Below are 19,440 nucleotides of genomic sequence, written 5' to 3'. Positions count from 1 at the left end.
TTGGTCACATTTGCGACCATTTTAGTCTCAGTCTGGAGCCCTGCACAAGGGGATTTTGTGCCCATATTCTGTAGCATGTTAACGTCAACATGAAATGTCAATTGCAGTCTAATTTACTTCATAATGTGATGTATTTCTGCATGAAACAGGATTTTCAATGAGAAAAAATGTAGGGCAGTATAATTTGATCCGTGGTGAGCTGGGGGAGAGGGGTGAAAAATAAGAGGGCTTGGTTTTCATTTCATGTTTTTTCTTTGATAAGAATCACACTGAGCCTCAGACAGTGAGTTCCAAGATTGGAATGGGACGGCGAGACCATCAGACCCTACAGCACCGGCATCACTCCCAGCGGTCAAAGTGCCGCCCACCCAAAGGCATGTACCTCACACAGGAGGATGTGGTGGCCATCTCCTGCAGCTCCAGCGCAGCAAACACTGTCCTGCGTCAGCTAGACATGGAGCTGGTGTCTCTCAAACGGCAGGTATGCAATATGAATTAGGAGATTCTCAAATAATTTGGGGAGTAAAGGTGCACATCGTCATCTTTCCCTTCATTAAAAAATAAAGTTTTACCTGTGTAAAAATTATTAGTACTTTTCATAATATGGACATTGATATAAGTATTCTAGTCATATCAGTATTCTATATTCAGCTGCTTTATTTTTCATAGAGCAGGTCACCACATGGTGGGCCCTCACGTTGAGATCACATGACCAGCCGAATACTACATACTTCATCGATAGTGGAATTACCACTGATAAATGGGCCAATGACGTGACGCTAATCTCTGTTCACTTCCATTAAGTTGGTTATACATTTTAAAATACATTGCAAATGCAATTTACACATTTTATCAGTTATGTAAATACACTTTTTTTTTTTATGAACATGTTAGGGCTGCCCCCTGATAGTCGACCAGAAATGTCTTGGTTGACCAAGTTTTGATTGTTCAGTTGGTGGCAGAAACAATTCCACAGGAAACTGACGAGTATTACCGCTGGTTGAACACTAGATGGCACTATGGGGTAATTTTCATTAAGCAGCTTTAGGGTTAAGCCTACACTATAAAGAAAGACACATTGTTTCAAACTTTTAACTTCAAACTTTATTTCAACAAAAATTAGAAAGATGGCTTTACAACAGTGTGAAGGACAACATCTCTCTGAAAACTAACCTACTTCATCTGTGCATTCTCTACTTGTCGGGTATTATGCTGTCTGTGAAAATGCATTGTGTGTAAATTTCACAAAGCCCCCATTGAACATCATGTCAGTCTGAGATTACATGAAGAGACAGAAACAATTGAGACAGTCTAAATATATAGAAGAACTGTGGAGAATTCTTCAAGAAGCTTGAAACATCATATCTGCCAACAACCAATAAAAACTGTGTCCAGGTGTATCTAGAAGATTTGGGGCTGTTTTAAAGGCAAAGGTGGTCACATTGAATATTGATTTAGCTTTTTTATATTTACTGGACTATGTATGATGTTAATTTATAAATGAAAACGATTTATTTCATTATTTTGAGGACACATACAGCATTTTTCACAAATGCCTAAAACTTTTGCACAGTACTGTGTGTGTGTGTGTGTGTGTGTGTGTGTGTGTGTGTGTGTGTGTGTGTGTGTGTGTGTGTGTGTGTGTGTGTGTGTATATATATATATATATTATTATACACTCACCTAAAGGATTATTAGGAACACCATACTAATACTGTGTTTGACCCCCTTTCGCCTTCAGAACTGCCTTAATGCTACGTGGCATTGATTCAACAAGGTGCTGAAAGCATTCTTTAGAAATGTTGGCCCATATTGATAGGATAGCATCTTGCAGTTGATGGAGATTTGTGGGATGCACATCCAGGGCACGAAGCTCCCGTTCCACCACATCCCAAAGATACTCTATTGGGTTGAGATCTGGTGACTGTGGGGGCCATTTTAGTACAGTGAACTCATTGTCATGTTCAAGAAACCAATTTGAAATGATTCGAGCTTTGTGACATGGTGCATTATCCTGCTGGAAGTAGCCATCAGAGGATGGGTACATGGTGGCCATAAAGGGATGGACTTGGTCAGAAACAATGCTCAGGTAGGCCGTGGCATTTAAACGATGCCCAATTGGCACTAAGGGGCCTAAAGTGTGCCAAGAAAACATCCGCCACACCATTACACCACCACCACCAGCCTGCACAGTGGTAAAAGGCATGATGGATCCATGTTCTCATTCTGTTTACGCCAAATTATGACTCTACCATCTGAATGTCTCAACAGAAATCGAGACTCATCAGACCAGGCAACGTTTTTCCAGTCTTCAACTGTCCAATTTTGGTGAGCTCTTGCAAATTGTAGCCTCTTTTTCCTATTTGTAGTGGAGATGAGTGGTACCCGGTGGGGTCTTCTGCTGTTGTAGCCCATCCACCTCAAGGTTGTGCGTGTTGTGGCTTCACAAATGCTTTGCTGCATACCTCGGTTGTAACGAGTGTTTATTTCAGGCAAAGTTGCTCTTCTATCAGCTTGAATCAGTCGGCCCATTCTCCTCTGACCTCTAGCATCAACAAGGCATTTTCGGCCACAGGACTGCCGCATACTGGATGTTTTACCCTTTTCACACCATTCTTTGTAAACTCTAGAAATGGTTGTGCGTGAAAATCCCAGTAACTGAGCAGATTGTGAAATACTCAGACCGGCCCGTCTGGCACCAACAACCATGCCACGCTCAAAATTGCTTAAATCACCTTTCTTTCCCATTCTGACATTCAGTTTGGAGTTCAGGAGATTGTCTTGACCAGGACCGCACCCCTAAATGCATTGAAGCAACTGCCATGTGATTGGTTGGAAATTGAACAGGTGTTCCTAATAATCCTTTAGGTGAGTGTATGTGTGTATATATATATATATATATATTAGCAATATCCAATTCCATCAGCTGCCTCTGGGCTGAGGGATTGGTAAATATCTTTGTTTTAGTGATTTTGCATTGAAAATGAAATTAATTTATTTAAAAAAACTTAAATCAAATACATTTCTAATTTCAAACTGCAATCCAAATGAAACGAAAAAGCAAATAAAATAATGAAGTGTTAAAAGAATAATAATTTTATATATATACACGTAACCACCTCAGGTAAGAATCCGTCTAAACATGCAGGTGGAAAATGACTTAAACAAATGAAGACATAAAAACAATTAGAAATGTAAAAATAATAATGATGATGGTAATCACTGAAATATAAATCATGGTTCGAGGTGAATGTGTTTTTGTATTATTTTATATAGTTTGTATTATTTTACAGGCTGCAGAGTTGCGTTCACAATACACTGCTCTGTGGAAATAAAGTGAACTGAACTCAAAACACCTCCTGAACTGAAATCATTTACTGCACTCATAGATGATGCTGTTCTTGCAAAAAAGAAAAAATCAGTCACATTAAAATCTGAAAGTCAAATCAAAGTAATGTCTTGTAACCAACATGTATGTAGCTATTTTGTTGTCTTGTTGAAAAGAAAATTTTCACAAATTTGCACAACAAGGAAAAAAAACACCTGAAAATAATGAGACAGTGGTTCGGGAGATGTGGGTTATGTTTTTATTAGGGGCCAAACACCGAAGGTGCTGTGGCACCTTTTATTTTCTTCCCCAATGGGAGTCTATGGCAGCTCTATGAACGTTACATAGTGAAATTATGAAATTTGGCACACTGATGGGGTGGGCATGAATAACCCCCTTACCAAATTTTGGGTCTCTGTGACATAATCTATAGCGCCACCACCATGTCAGAAATTAACTTCTCTTTTGGCCGTATCATTTGAACTGTTTGTGCTAGAGACATAATTCATTGTCTGATTACTATCCTCCTGATGATTCAAATGGAAAGCTCACATTAAAACTCCACCCATTACAGTGGCTGCCATGTTGGATTATGATGTTTACAGTTTAAGCTATTCAAACCCTTCAAACTTGGTCTGATTTTCCCAAACACTGGCTCAAAATAATCTCCAGACTGAGCCACCTATAGTTCAAAAGATAACCTACACTTGAGTGCTGACTCTAACCTCAGGAAGTCTCTTTGCCACTCAGTGGGCATGTGAACTCAGTGTCTCGGTGTGTTAAAGCACTGATTTATAGTTTGAAAGGTCATGGGTTTGCTTTCTAGGGCAACTAGTGTCAGAGCTGATGTTGTATTGTTTACCGAATAGTTGCAGGTTTTATTACAGATCATTTGTGTTTGCAGGTATATTTCTTGTGCTTTGTCCTAGTGTTGTTGTTCTGATATATATGGGACTGATATATTTTGAAAGGGTTGAGATGTTTTGAGACAGCATCACATGTAGTTTAAAAGAACATGGTCTGTTTAGCATAGTTATTGTGTTACATTCTATAATAGCTTAGCATGCTAATCAGTTAGCATCCTAACTTTTGGGTTTTCTGTCTTATAAGGCCATTTGATCACAATGCCTTCCGTTGGGCAACATTAGCTTAGCGTGCTAACCAGTTAGCATTAGTGCTGAAACAATTAGTTGACATTATATCGACGACGTCAACAATAAAAAAAATTGTTGACAAAAATTGTAATTGTCGAATAGTCGTCTGATTTAATTTAACACAACATGAGATCTTTTGAAACTGTAATGATGAGGCGGGAGAGCAGCTGATTGAGGAGAGGAAGAAAGAACAGCTCCGTCTTGATGCATTTCAGACCTTCCAAACAGATGAAGATGATGTAGATTGCAGAGTATTATAATGCAAAATAAGTAAACACAGAAGCAGTATCGTCGTGAAATAAAGCGGAGCTGTTCCTGGTGTTCCGCTTGAGCAAAATTGCCTGTCACAGCGTATAAAAAGGAAGCACTGCGCTGTTGTGTATTTAATGCATCCTTTATTAAAGTTCAAATAATTATGAAGTAGGCTGTATAAATGACCACAAACTCCGAAACTGGCATTTATCTGTGCTGTCAGAGCCTCTTATATGAGTCTTGTGAAAAACAGCGGGAGAGAGTTTTAAACTTCTCTTGGCTGATACACGTTCTCGCACGGAGACGCTTATCACTGGCACACGCTTGCTGCAGCTAGATTTCTTCTTAAATTGATTGCTCGCAACATAGTAAATTATAATATGAGTGTCACTGTGTGTATCTTCTGGTGAAGAAAGTCGGTGATACGCAGCTCTATAAAGAAGATAGTTTATTTTTTGTGAGTTAAAGATGGATCGAAATCAAATGATCAAAAATGTGAGAGGATGTAGTCTTGGCCCATTATACAATGCAAACATTTTTTGTTTTCTAATTTTAAAAATATAAAACTCTGTATGTACATTTACTTCAGCAGCTATACTGCAGAAGAAAAAAATGTTATCGGAGAATTTTGAATATAATATTTAATTAAATATTTAAAATATCGAAAAATCCTTAAAATAATATATATGTTGCTTCTCGGGTAAATGTTAGATATTTAGACTGCACTGGCAGAAATATGAACCTGTGAAGAAATGCACATCAAAATGCACTTATATTTAAGATGCATTCTCTTAAAGCAAATCTAAATTTCTTATTTGTTGCTTCTCAAGTAAATGTATCTTGTTTTAAGGATTTTTAGACAATTTTAAATGGAAAACAAGACAAAAACACTTGATAAACAACAGGATTTTTTGCAGTGAAATGTGTAATTAAATAATACAAATCCACTTTAATTCAATGAATGTCATTTAGAGGTATTTTTAAAAGATGAGTTTGTCCTCTTTATTGTTAGTAATCACGTTTAATACAACCTTTTAAGTCGGGCACAAGCTGAATAGTCGGTTAAGAGCTAATGATTAATTGTTGCAATAATCACCCGAATAGTCAATAATCGTTCTAATAATCGTTAGATTAGTCGATTATAAAAATGATCGTTAGTGGCAGCCCTAGTTGGCATGCTAACCAACACATTTGAAGGCTATTTGATCACAATGCTATCCGTAGGCCTGTTTAAAATGCTAATCAGCTAGCATGCTAACCAGTTAAATGCATCATGACCAGTCTGTTCTTTCCACTGTGTTTGATATCAGCTATAATGGCTCTCCACCTTTTTGAATACCGGTACTTAAATTTTATTTATTTAAAACTTGCTGACTCTCAGCTACAGTGAGGAAAATAAGTATTTGAACACCCTGCTATTTTGCAAGTTCTCCCACTTGGAAATCATGGAGGGGTCTGAAATTGTCATCGTAGGTGCATGTCCACTGTGAGAGACATAATCTAAAAAGAAAACTCCAAAAATCACAATGTATGATTTTTTAACTATTTATTTGTATGATACAGCTGCAAATAAGTATTTGAACACCTGTCTATCAGCTAGAATTCTGACCCTCAAAGACCTGTTAGTCTGCCTTTAAAATGTCCACCTCCACTCCATTTATTATCCTAAATTAGATGCACCTGTTTGAGGTCGTTAGCTGCATAAAGACACCTGTCCACCCCATACAATCAGTAAGAATCCAACTACTAACATGGCCAAGACCAAAGAGCTGTCCAAAGACACTAGAGACAAAATTGTACACCTCCACAAGGCTGGAAAGGGCTACGAGGAAATTGCCAAGCAGCTTGGTGAAAAAAGGTCCACTGTTGGAGCAATCATTAGAAAATGGAAGAAGCTAAACATGACTTGTCAATCTCCCTCGGACTGGGGCCCCATGCAAGATCTCACCTCGTGGGGTCTCAATGATCCTAAGAAAGGTGAGAAATCAGCCCAGAACTACACGGGAGGAGCTGGTCAATGACCTGAAAAGAGCTGGGACCACCGTTTCCAAGGTTACTGTTGGTAATACACTAAGGCGTCATGGTTTGAAATCATGCATGGCACGGAAGTTTCCCCTGCTTAAACCAGCACATGTCAAGGCCCGTCTTAAGTTTGCCAATGACCATTTGGATGATCCAGAGGAGTCATGGGAGAAAGTCATGTGGTCAGATGAGACCAAAATATAACATTTTGGTCATAATTCCACTAACCGTGTTTGGAGGAAGAAGAATGATGAGTACCATCCCAAGAACACCATCCCTACTGTGTAGCATGGGGGTGGTAGCATCATGCTTTAGGGGTGTTTTTCTGCACATGGGACAGGGCTGACTGCATTGTATTAAGGAGAGGATGACCGGGGCCATGTATTGCGAGATTTTGGGGAACAACCTCCTTCCCTCAGTTAGAGCATTGAAGATGGTGAGGCTGGGTCTTCCAACATGACAATGACCCGAAGCACACAGCCAGGATAACCAAGGAGTGGCTCTGTAAGAAGCATATCAAGGTTCTGGCGTGGCCTAGCCAGTCTCCAGACCTAAACCCAATAGAGAATCTTTGGAGGGAGCTCAAACTCCGTGTTTCTCAGCGACAGCCCAGAAACCTGACTGATCTAGAGAAGATCTGTGTGGAGGAGTGGGCCAAAATCCCTCCTGCAGTGTGTGCAAACCTGGTGAAAAACTACAGGAAACGTTTGACCTCTGTAATTGCAAACAAAGGCTACTGTACCAAATATTAACATTGATTTTCTCAGGTGTTCAAATACTTATTTGCAGCTGTATCATACAAATAAATAGTTAAAAAATCATACATTGTGATTTCTGGATTTTTTTTTTTAGATTATGTTTCTCACAGTGGACATGCACCTACGATGACAATTTCAGACCCCTCCATGATTTCTAAGTGGGAGAACTTGCAAAATAGCAGGGTGTTCAAATACTTATTTTCCTCACTGTAGGTATGTTTCTTCAGCAACTGTAAAATCTGTGGTAATGTGGTGTGGTGCAATATACCCGTATGTTGTGGAGAATGAAAGGTTGCCGTTTAAAAACTTGGAGCAATTGCAAAATGCCTTATCTGATTGTTCTTTCTTTCTGCTGTGTTTGATATCAGACATATCAGCACTCCATCCTTTTGAATACTTTTTACATTTAAAACATGCTGACTCCCATCTTGTTATATCTCATCAGCACCTGTAAAACCTTTCTGTTTCTGTTACTTTTATGGTGACTTGTGAATTAGTGTGGGCTTGCTTTGTATGTCATATTCCTGCAATGTGTTGTGCTGACTATGGTGTTATGCTTGCCATATCTGAGATTTTTGAATTCTGTTAACTGAATTGTTGCTGACTTTTCCCAAAGCAAATGTTTATTTTTCCCTTTGTTGAAAAGTTACATGAATATAAAGTCGATCATGGCTGTGTACTGTAGTGGAAAGCACACTGAATTCTAGAACGAAAAATAGAACAGGTTCAAATCCGTTCTGGGTTGATGTATTATGTGCTTGTTCTGTGAGATCTTTAGGTTGTGTTTAGTGTTGTGCAGTGGTTGCCATGTTGGTGCTTGGCCCCTTAATAGCTGCTTGAAGGTATATTTGTATAATAATTTTTTGTTTGCTACTTCCCACTGTCTTTTTTGCTGTGTTCCATTCAATCAGATGTGGGATATTCCTACTTGATATCGCCGAACTTCAACCATAAAGGCATTCCATTGCCAGATGATCGAAAGATGACATGTAAGGAAACAAAACTGCAATGCTCCTGTTAGCTAAGCAGGTGTTCGACCGTCACCAGAGACGTCTCCTAGCAACCCAGCTGATAATCAATGCTAGTGTTTGTGCTACAGGTATACGATTATAAAAATATATCATAGGTAATATACCATGTTTTATACACCTATTTCTGCAGGTGTTTGTTAAACAAACTTTAATATCATGTAATGTAGGAACTTTGACTCATTAATTGATGTTACTTAATAAAAGTGAATGTTTATCATTTACTTTGTATATCACGTGTGCCAACATATTTTTCTGTCGTCACGCACCTGCATATTGGAGAAACCGAAGTTTAAAATTTCCGCACCATTTTCCCAGTTGGAATTCCAACTTCAAGTGGGGTTCCATTGCACGTTTCCTAGTACGAATTTGGAAATCCAACTTTCCGAGCTGAATGGAACAGAGAATTACTTCTCTTGCGCTCTTTTATTTGCTGTCACACATTGCTGGTCTCTCGCTCATCTAGAAGGGTGCACACACCTGAAGGCTCGTTAGACAAATGTTATGCAGTTGAGACTTCTACTCGCAGAACAAACAGATGGAACAACGCATACAATTTCCTTGATAGATTTTCTAAATAATAATCGTGCTATTTGTGATGCTTTATCACCTGTGGTGAGGAAAGGAGAAGCTGTCATCATCACTCTAACAGAAGAAGATTTCTCATGTAATCAACCAGGAGCACCAACCTGTAGTTATAGTTCAAGTAAAAAAATCAGTTGAATTAATTTAATAGTACACAAATAGTTTAGAAAAATGTAGCGTATCAGGAATCATTTAGAAATTTTGATCTCGACTCCCAAAATTGCAATTGGATCGAATCGTTAGCTGCCTAAAGATTCCCTACCCTAGATTGAAGCTCATGAAGTGTTGTATATTACAATCGGAATAAAAATAACAACACCCAAAAGCATCTACGCTGTGCAATATTTATGTTTCACACTGCAATTGGCTGCTTTTCATCCCTTCAGTCAACCGAGCAAGCGTAAAAAAGTTGTGATATGTTTTAGTCAGCTTGAATGAAAAGTATCAGATTTGACTTTAAAAGTAAAAATTTTACAAAGCCTGACCAACTGAAATATGCAACATCTGATTGTTGTACATTGTGTGACAGGAACATTAATTGTGTTCTGCAGTGCAGAACACAATTAGAGTTCTTAAGAATTCAGGATGGCACTGTGGATGGCAGTCTTTGTGTGTAGCTCTCCAGTTCTTTTGTGGTTTTTGTCCTGTGTTTTATTCATTTTTTCCAATTAGTTTTACCAGGGACAAACTGCTGAACGTTTGGCATCACATAGTAGACGATCTTTTCCCGGTTTTGGACTATTCATATGCTTTTCTGGATTTTAGTCAGAGGCGCAGCTGTTCAGCTGTGTGATGCAAGGGAGGGGAAACGAGCCGGCGTGCTTGTCAAGCTCCATCAGCGCGGCTTTCAAACAGTACTGCCGAGTATTCATCTAGCGAATCTCCACTCTCTCCCTAAAAAAAACGGACAAACTATATTTCACCCATACAAACAAAGACTTTCAATCTCTGCTGCCTTGTGCTTCACAGAAACCTGGTTGAGTGAAGCCATTCCGGACAGCACGTTACATCTGCCGGCCTTTCAGCTGTTCAGAGCGGATCGCATTGCGGAGTGAACGGGGAAAACGAGAGGCGGTGGAACATGCTTTTACATCAATGAAAGTTGGTGTACAGATGTAACAACGTTAAAGAAGATGTGCTCTCAAAATCTGGAAGCGCTCTTTATCAACTAAGTGGTGGTGGCGTAGTGGCTACAGGGCTGTTAATCAGAAAGTCGCTGGTTCGAAACCCACGGCTACCACCATTGTGCCCTTGAGCAAGGCACTTAACTCCAGGTTGCTCCGGGGGGATTGTCCCTGTAATAATTGCACTGTAAATCGCTTTGGATAAAAGCGTCTGCCAAATGCATAAATGTAAATGTAAGCCTTTCTACTTGCCACGGGAGTTTTCCTCGTTTATTCTGATGAGTGTTTATATTCCTCCACACGCATGCATGAATTCAGCGCTGCAACAGCTGGCTGATCACATCACAGACATGGAGCAACAACACCCGGACTCACTTATTATTATTCTGGGAGATTTTCATAAAGCTAACCTCACCCGTGAACTGCCAAAATACAGACAGCACATTACTTGCCCCACCTGAGACAGAAATATACTGGATCACTGCTACACATCAATAAAGGATGCATATTGCTCTTTCCCTAGAGTAGCTTTGGGACTCTCTGATCACTGTCTGGTTCATCTTCCAACCTACAGGCAGAAACTAAAATCAGCTACACCTGAAGTAAAGACTTTAAAGCGATGGACCAATGAAGCAGAACTGTAACTACAAGCCTTTTTGACTGCACCTATTGGAGTGTATTTGAGGCTGCAGACACCAATCTGGATGAGCTCACAGATACGGTGACATCATATATCAGTTTCTGTGAAGACATGCGCATACCTACTAGGACTTACTTAATATACAACAATGACAAACCATTGTTTACAGCAAGATTCATCAGGCAAAAGAGGATACATAAGTGAGTATAAAATCTTATACAATCAGGCCAGGAACAAACTAAATAAGGAAATCAGAGTGGCTAAAAGAAGCTACTCTGATAAGCTTCATGTTTGTTTTGCTGAAAACAAGTTTTCAGCAAACAAACATGCATCAGATTTGAATGGCCTAAAATTATTTTTCTAACTTTAAGACACCATGCAACAACAACTGGCTAAAGACTTGCATGTGTTTTTATGTAAATTTGAAAGGCCCTGTCTCACCCCACACCCTCACTGACCTTCGTTTCACACAAACATCAACACCTCCTGCAACCCCCCTCCTGCTACTCAACCTGCACGTAAGATCTGTGAAGAGGTGTGCCATGTCTTCCAGAAACAAAAGACAAGGAAAGCACAGATGGTGTTTCACCCACTTCTCTAAAACCCTGTTCCAACCAGCTGGCCCCCATCTTCACACAGATCTTCAATAGATCACTGGAGCAGTGTGAATTCTATGCTGCTCCATCTTTTCTGTCCCAAAGAAACCCAAAATCACTTGACTTAATGATTGCAGACCCCTCGCTCTGATGTCTGTGGTCATGAAGTCATTTGAGAGACTGGTGTTGGCTCACCTGAAGGACATCACTTGACTAGGGCTGGGATAAATGATTATTTTTTAAACGATTGATCTAGCGATTTATTTTTTCGATGCATCGATTAATCTAATGATTCATTTTTTTCAGTCCGATTCGATTAATCGACTTGTGACAACACCGGTAATACCGGTTTCATCGGGGGTGGGGGTGTATAAAATGTAAAAAAAAAAAACATTTGCCAGGAGTTTGCTTGACTGGCGATCTGATCAATCAATCATAATACGCCATTTTTGTCCGACAAAGTAGTCAGGAGAGAGAAGATTAACGTCGGTGGATTTGAATTTGAATAATGGATTGTAGCCTACTGTACTGACATCTTTCCGCGGTTAAAACAACAGTCCTATGATGTAGGCTACATTCATGTTTAGCCTATTTGATGCTATAAATTAACCAAGGAAAAGATGATCGGTTCACAAGCAGCTTTAACTGAGGCAATCTGTCACGACACATTAAAGAGCCACAAAATAGTAGGCCTATTTATGGTTTCATTTTCTTTGAATGACCAAATTTGAAAGTTGAGACTTTATTAAATGTTACCTGCTTGGTCCTGTCTGTCAGCGCGTTGTCAGTGTCCTCTATGTATTTTTCACAACATTCATAGCTATAAGCGCGTTATTAATAGCTATAAGCGAAAACTTTAGGTGTCGACAACGTATTATAGCCTACTCCAACATCGAGTGCAAAGTGGGGAGTTGAAAAAAAGCTTTGGCTGCTCCCGGGTGGCGCCTCTTCAGATGCTGGTGCATTGCCGTGGTGCTAGAATGGAAGGCCATCTCCATTTTGCAGAGACGACATATCACGGAATTGTTTCCTTTTAAATTAAAGAATTCCCATACTTTAGAGGAACGAGTGCATGCCGCCATGCACTTCTGATAGTCTGAGGAGCCACTCGTGTTGCTAATACTCGCCGGCGCCGCCATCTTTGTTTTGGGTCTGACGAATCGACGCACATATTTTGTGTCGACGTATTTTTTGATGACGTCGACGCGTTGTCCCAGCCCTACACTTGACCCTTTCGTGATCCCCTTCAATTTGCTTATCGAGCAAACAGGTCTGTGGATGATTCAGTCAACATGGGATTGCATGATATCCTGCAACATCTGGACAGACCAGGGACATAAGCAAGCATCCTTTTTGTGGACTTTAGTTCAGCTTTCAACACCATCCTCCCAGCTATTCTCTGGACTAAATTAAACCAATTCTCTGTTCCCACCTCTATCTGTCAGTGGATCACCAGCTTTCTGACGGACAGGCAGCAGCTAGTGAGACAAAGGAAATTCACTTCCTGCACACGTACAATCTGCACTGGTGCCACCCAGGGATGTGTGCTCTTCCCACTACACCGCCAAGGACACCTCAGTCAACCTCCTGAAGTTTGCAGACGACACTACTGTCATCAGCCACATCCAAGATGACAATGAGTCTGTATATAGAAGGGAGGGTTGAATGGCTGGCTCACCTGTGCAATCATAACAACCTGAAGCTGAACACACTCAAAACAGTGGAGATGATTGTGGACTTGAGGAGGAACACCCCAACATTGACCCAATTGACAGTGCACATTGAGATAAGAACATTGTGATTATACACACCCGGTCCCTTATCAGGCTAATTAAGCCTCCGAGAGGGATAAAGGCTGACTGCGGATGGTGCTGCGACCGAGAGAGATAGTTTACGAGCAGCTGACCGTCATGTGTGTGTTTGTGTCTTTTTTGTTTAAGTTTTTCTTTAAACTATTATTTATATTGTCAAGCCAGTTTTCGCCGCCTCCTTTCCCTTATATCCCTTTACAATACCTTATTGTGTATTTCTGTATATGCTTATTTTCTAATCACTTTTAATTTATTCTATTTTTGTATTATTATCTCTGTCTTGTTGTATTGTTTGTACGTTGGAAGCTTCTGTTGCCAAGATAAATTCATTGTATGTATAAGCATGCTTGGCAGTAAAACTGATTCTGATTAAAAACATTTAAGAGGACCACACTTCAAAAACTGAACATTGTGTTTTGGTATATTTATTTTCACAAGGTGAAACGGGTTAACAAGCTGCTGTTGTTTTTTTGGTTGTTTGTTTTTTCCAAAAAGCTTGCCAAATTAACTGAATTTTAAATTTGGTTTATGAATTTAAACTCCTTTGTCATGACTCCCACTATGTTTCTGAATTTTGTTACATTTGATGAGCTCAGTAAAAAAAAATAAGCATAGAGCCCTGATTTCTGTCAGCTTGAACCAGTCTGGCCAAGGGGTGTTTTCAATCGCATATTTGTTTAATTTGTTATTTTTTTTAAATGGTGTCATGAAGGAAAAAACACTACCAAGGGGGGCCACGGTTTAAAACGTTTGGGAACCACTGATCCACAAGGCAATAAGCATTGTTTATAAGGATGTTTTCCCTTTTTACCTGGTCTTCTTTTAGGTTCAAAATGCCAAGCAGTTAAATAGTGGACTTAAACAGATGATTGAAGATGGGGTTGATGAATTCCGGCTGCCTGAGGTGAAGCAGAATTTAATCTGAAACTTGTTCATTTCTCCTCCCATATTGCTGTCAGCTTTATGCCAACTGTTTTGTTTTTGTTCCAGTGCACCCAAAAAATTAATGCCCGCTGGACAACAGACGAGCAGCTCCTGGCAGTACAAGGTAAATTGTAGATAACCGGTATTTCACAACTGTTCATAACATTTAATTCATATACACTACCTGGCAAATCTTTCAACACACCTGACTGAAATATTGTCTTTTTAAAACGTTTTTGGTAACTTATTTTACAGTGCCTGTTAAACATATTACATGTTACTATTATTAATTCCTATAGTAGTAACAATAACAATATCGATCATTTTGGCTGTGTTAAAGCCAACGGCATAAAGTTTGTCAAAGGTGTGTATTTTGGGGGGAATTTCGATATTTCAACCTCAGTTCCTTTAATAAATCTATAATACACTGTGTACACAAAATAGTTACACTCTGGACCTTCAAAATGTCCCCATTGAAACCCATTAAAATGCAACATTTGATCCAATTGCCATTAAAGCATAAAATCATGAGTTCTATGATATTATGCTTTCATTCCAGAGGTCTGTCCTTAAAATGTACATTTATTTTATATTTTCCACCAGATGGCACCATTTTTCTCACGTTTAGCCTATGGAGCAAATACATGCTTTTTACCTATTTTTCTGTTTGCTGGATTATGGAGCACTGCAGGCCTATTTAATAAATGATGCAGCTAAAATTGAGTGGATGTCAGGGTGTGTTTTGCATGTGTGTGTGTAAAATCAACAGTGGCATTATGTAAACAAACTGGCATTTAAAGGGTCCTGAAAAATTTAAAACCCTGAAAATAAATTAATATATTGAAGTTATTATCAGAACTGATGTTGGTTAAAATATTAACTCATTAAAAGTGGAAAATAATATTAATAAATAAATTTATGACAATGTTTTGATGCTGATGTTTTTGTTCTCCTAAGGACCACAGAGTAACTTTTTTTTTTAATTTTATTTATTTATTTATTTATTTTTTATTGGCACACAAGGGTTAATAAAGCATCTCAGCTATCGGCTGATGTTGAATATATCCTTAACGACGCTCATTTCTGGATGTTTTCATATACAGATAATTTAGATCAGACAGTGCTGAACTGGTAAATTAATGTTGTTGTTTTTTTTTTATTACAATATACATAATATTTAGTAAACTCTGATCAACGAGTTCCAAGTTCTGCTGAACAAGTCAGATTCCATGTGGTTCTAGCAATTGTTTTGTTCACTTTCATTTAGGTGTACGGAAATACGGGAAGGATTTCCAGGCCATTGCTGACGTCATCGGGAATAAAACCGTGGGACAGGTGAAAAACTTTTTTGTGAACTATCGCCGGCGCTTTAACCTGGACGAGGTGCTTCAGGAGTGGGAGGCAGAACGGGGAACTCGAGCCCCCAATGGAGACGGTGCCAACTCTGGTGAGGACGGAAAGAACAGCAACACCTCCTCAGGAAAGAGCACGGATGAGGAAGAGGACGAGGTAAGGAAAAAAGGTTCAAACATAGCAATGCTCCTCACAACATAAGATAACAGCAATACTTGAATCAGAGGTTTGATGTTTGACAGTCATGTGCTACATTTATTCCGTTACATCTACTTGTGTAACTTTTTGGAAGATTTTTACTTTTACTTCATTAAAATGGGCAGTGTTCCTGTTGTTATATTACTGGTTTTAAATTAAGTGTTAATACGATTTTTTTAACGGGACTCTTATGATAGCGGAACTTCGCAGCTGCGTACTGTCACTCGAGTCGCGTTCAACATTACAGCTGCAAGCGCACAAAACAAACATTTATTCACTCCACAAAATGCCTTCACACCAAGACAAGGATATATTTCAAGATTAAAACTGCAGTTCTAACTTAAGAAAACACAGTGAGGTAAGTTCTAGAGATTGTAATAATGTGGGCTTGTCTCTGTCATGGTGATGCTCATTCATTTTCAGTGTGAATCTGTAACTGGGGTGTCTTTATAACCTCGGTTTCTAAGTTTGCATTTTTAGATGAGCGCTGCAACATATCAGTGCCTACTTTAGAAATCCTTGTAAACATCCGTGTTAAGTGCAAATGTTTTGCCCTGCCTATCACTATTGTGAGCATTTCTGCACATGAAAGGTTGGCATGTGCAGAGCATTTGACAGATGTGGGCGGCTTTGTCTTATGGACAACAAATCAAATCAAATCACTTTATTGTCACACCACCATGTACACAAGTGCAACAGTAGGTGAAAGTCTTGTGTGCAGTTCCGAGCAACATAGCAGTCATGACAGTGACGAGACGTATACCAATTACAATAAACAACATACACAACACAATTTACATATCAAATGTACACATACTTACACAACACAATAATTATATACAATGCACAGTAAACAATACACACAATATACAATACACAATATGCAATAAGTGGGAGTATATGAAATATATATATATAAGTAGTTGTATTGAGGAGAATATGTTGATAGTCCAGTGTGAGATAATAGATTAATAAAGTGCAGTGCTAATTATTGATCCTGATAGATCAAGTGTTCAACAGTCTGATTGCTTGGGGGAAGAAGCTGTCATGTAGTCGGCTGGTGCAGGTCCTGATGCTGCGATACCGCCTGCCTGATGGTAGCAGTGGGAACAGACCATGACTCGGGTGGCTGGAGTCTCTGATGATCCTCCGAGCTTTTTTCACACACCGCCTTGTGTATATGTCCTGGAGGGAGGGAAGCTCACCTCCGATGATGTTTCTGGCAGTTCGCACCACCCTTTGCAGTGCTTTGCAGTTGTGGGCGGTGCTATTGCCGTACCAGGCGGTGATGCAGCCAGTCAGGATGCTCTCTACAGTGCTGGTGTAGAACCATGTGAGGATGTGGTGGTTCATTCCAAACTTCCTCAGCCGTCTCAGGAAGAAGAGGCGCTGGTGAGCCTTCTTCACAACGGCCTCAGTGTGGATGGACCATGTGAGTTCCTCAGTAATGTGGACACCGAGGAACTTGAAACTGCTGACTCTCTCTACCGGTGCTCCATTGATGGTGATGGGGCTGTGTACTCTGTCTTTTCTCCTGAAGTCCACTACAAGCTCCTTGGTTTTACTGACGTTGAGGGAGAGGTTGTGCTCCTGACACCAAGCTCTTTCAACAAGTTTCCAGACACAGATAAAGTGCAAATTATTTGTGTACATGACTAATTATCTAAATTCTTTAGACATTGAAAATGTTGGAACTACACTGAACTAAATTCACGCAGGATGTAAAAAGCTGTGAAAGAATGACAGAAGGCATGAATGAAGCATGATCATGCTTCAGTGTATAATTAAACATTATATATTAATTGGGACTGTGTTACACTCTTCATGTTTTCATCGTAATGATTACTAGAATTTTTTTTTCCAAACTTCTCTTCTAATTAACAGATTCGCCCCAAATCTAAGAAACATCCTTACAGTGATAGTTCAGCCTTTACTTAATATTATATCATCATTTCCCCACCCTCGTGTTCTTTCAAACCCGTGAAACTTTCTGTATTTTGTGGAACCCAAAAGATGTTAAGGACTGACAGTCTCAGTCACCTTTCCTTTTCAAAATATGGAGGGGGAAAAAACATGCAGTGAAAGTAAATTATGATTAAGTTTAGCATTCTGTGGGACATCTTAAAAGAATACTTTTTCCAAAATTGAAAATTGTCCCATCATTTCTCACCATCATACCATCCCAGATGTTTTTTTTCTTCTGCTGAACACAGATTTTTAGAAGAATATCTCCGCTTTGTTAGTTTATACTAGAATGCAAGTGAATGGGTAACAAAAATTTGAAGCTCAGAAAGCACAAAGAAATTCATATGACACTGGTTCAGTCTGTCTTCAGAAAGTAGCTGATAAGTGTGGGTGAGAAACAGATCAATATTTAATTCCTTTTGTATTAATAAATCTCCACTTTCACTTTCATTCTTGTGTTTTTGGTGATTCAGATCTTTGTGCATATTGCCACCTACTGGGCAGGGAGGAGAATTAGGGGCGGGGGATTTATATATTAGAAATATATATTTATCTGTTTCTCACCCACACCTATCATGTTGCTTCTTAAAATCATTGGAGTCATATGAATAACTTTTGCTGCCTATATGTGCTTTTTGGAGCTTCAAAGTTTAAACCATTCACTTGCATTGTATGGACCAACAGAGCTGAGATATTCTTCTAAAAATGATTTGTGGTCTGCAGAGGAAAGTAAGTCATACACATCTGGGATGGCATGAGGGTGATTAAATGAGCGCATTTAAATTTTTTGGTGAACTATCCCTTTAATTTAATGCATGGAAGAAAGTCATATGGGTTTGGAACAACATGTTGGTGAATGATGACAATTTCCATTATTTCTTTATTTTTTTATTCCATGCAGCAAATCAAATAGACACAACAGAAAATGTCAAACCACATGAAATCACAACTTTTCTTAATTTTGGGTTCAGCCATATGCTCGAGGCAACATTTAAATAAATGTCTGAATTAAACTCAATTAAATACCGCATGCAAATGCGAGATAACAGGGTTTGACTTCTCCGGTTAGTTTAATAGAAAAGCTTTGCAATGGCAAAATAGGGGTAAGAACTTCCACCTGAGAGAGCCCCTCCTTTGTTTTGTATCGAACAGGAAGCATCCAATGAGCCAAATGTCTGAGACAGAATGCATTATAATAAAACAAAATCTTGTGTAGGCCTAGCCCACCTTTGTCAATCAGCTTATGCAACTTATTAAAATGTACTCTGAGATGCTTACCATTCCAAATGAAGGACTTTGCTATACTATCAAACTGCTTGAAATAAGAGAGGGACATCAACATGGAGAGATTGTAGCAGGTAATTGAATTTTGGAATACAATTAATTTTAATAACATTAACCTTCCAAATCATCGATAAATGTAATGAAGCCCACCTGCCCACATTGCTCAAACCTTTTTATTAAGGAGTCAAAATTAACTCTAACTAAATTACACAAATTTGCTGGGAATAAAATGCCTAAATACTTAATGCCCTGTTTGGGCCACTGGAAGGTGTCCAGCTGAAAAGCTGTTAATGGGCAGAACTCTGTTAGAGAAAAAGCTTTGGATTTAGACCAATTGACTCGTTCTAAAGAATAAATCTGTGTAGGCAAGGCATAGATCTAGTGGGGTTGGAGACGAATAATAAAATATCTGTGTAAA

The 19,440-nt window shown here is 39.1% G+C and overlaps 1 protein-coding gene across 2 annotated transcripts in view; it reads left to right on the top strand.

The window, feature by feature from the left end:
* Positions 1-19,440, top strand: part of rcor3 (REST corepressor 3) — a 32,132-nt gene that overhangs the window by 5,472 nt on the left and 7,220 nt on the right. For both annotated transcript variants that reach the window (XM_052122129.1, XM_052122128.1), the window contains exons 8-11: positions 263-481; positions 14,125-14,202; positions 14,289-14,346; positions 15,490-15,731. In XM_052122129.1, coding sequence (XP_051978089.1) covers positions 263-481; positions 14,125-14,202; positions 14,289-14,346; positions 15,490-15,731 — 597 coding nt within the window. The remainder of the gene's footprint in view (positions 1-262; positions 482-14,124; positions 14,203-14,288; positions 14,347-15,489; positions 15,732-19,440) is intronic.

Source organism: Xyrauchen texanus, chromosome 48, assembly GCF_025860055.1.
Source record: "Xyrauchen texanus isolate HMW12.3.18 chromosome 48, RBS_HiC_50CHRs, whole genome shotgun sequence".
Lineage (NCBI taxonomy): Eukaryota > Metazoa > Chordata > Actinopteri > Cypriniformes > Catostomidae > Xyrauchen > Xyrauchen texanus.
Note: the sequence above shows the minus strand (reverse complement) of the source record. Positions and strands in the feature narration are given on the sequence as shown.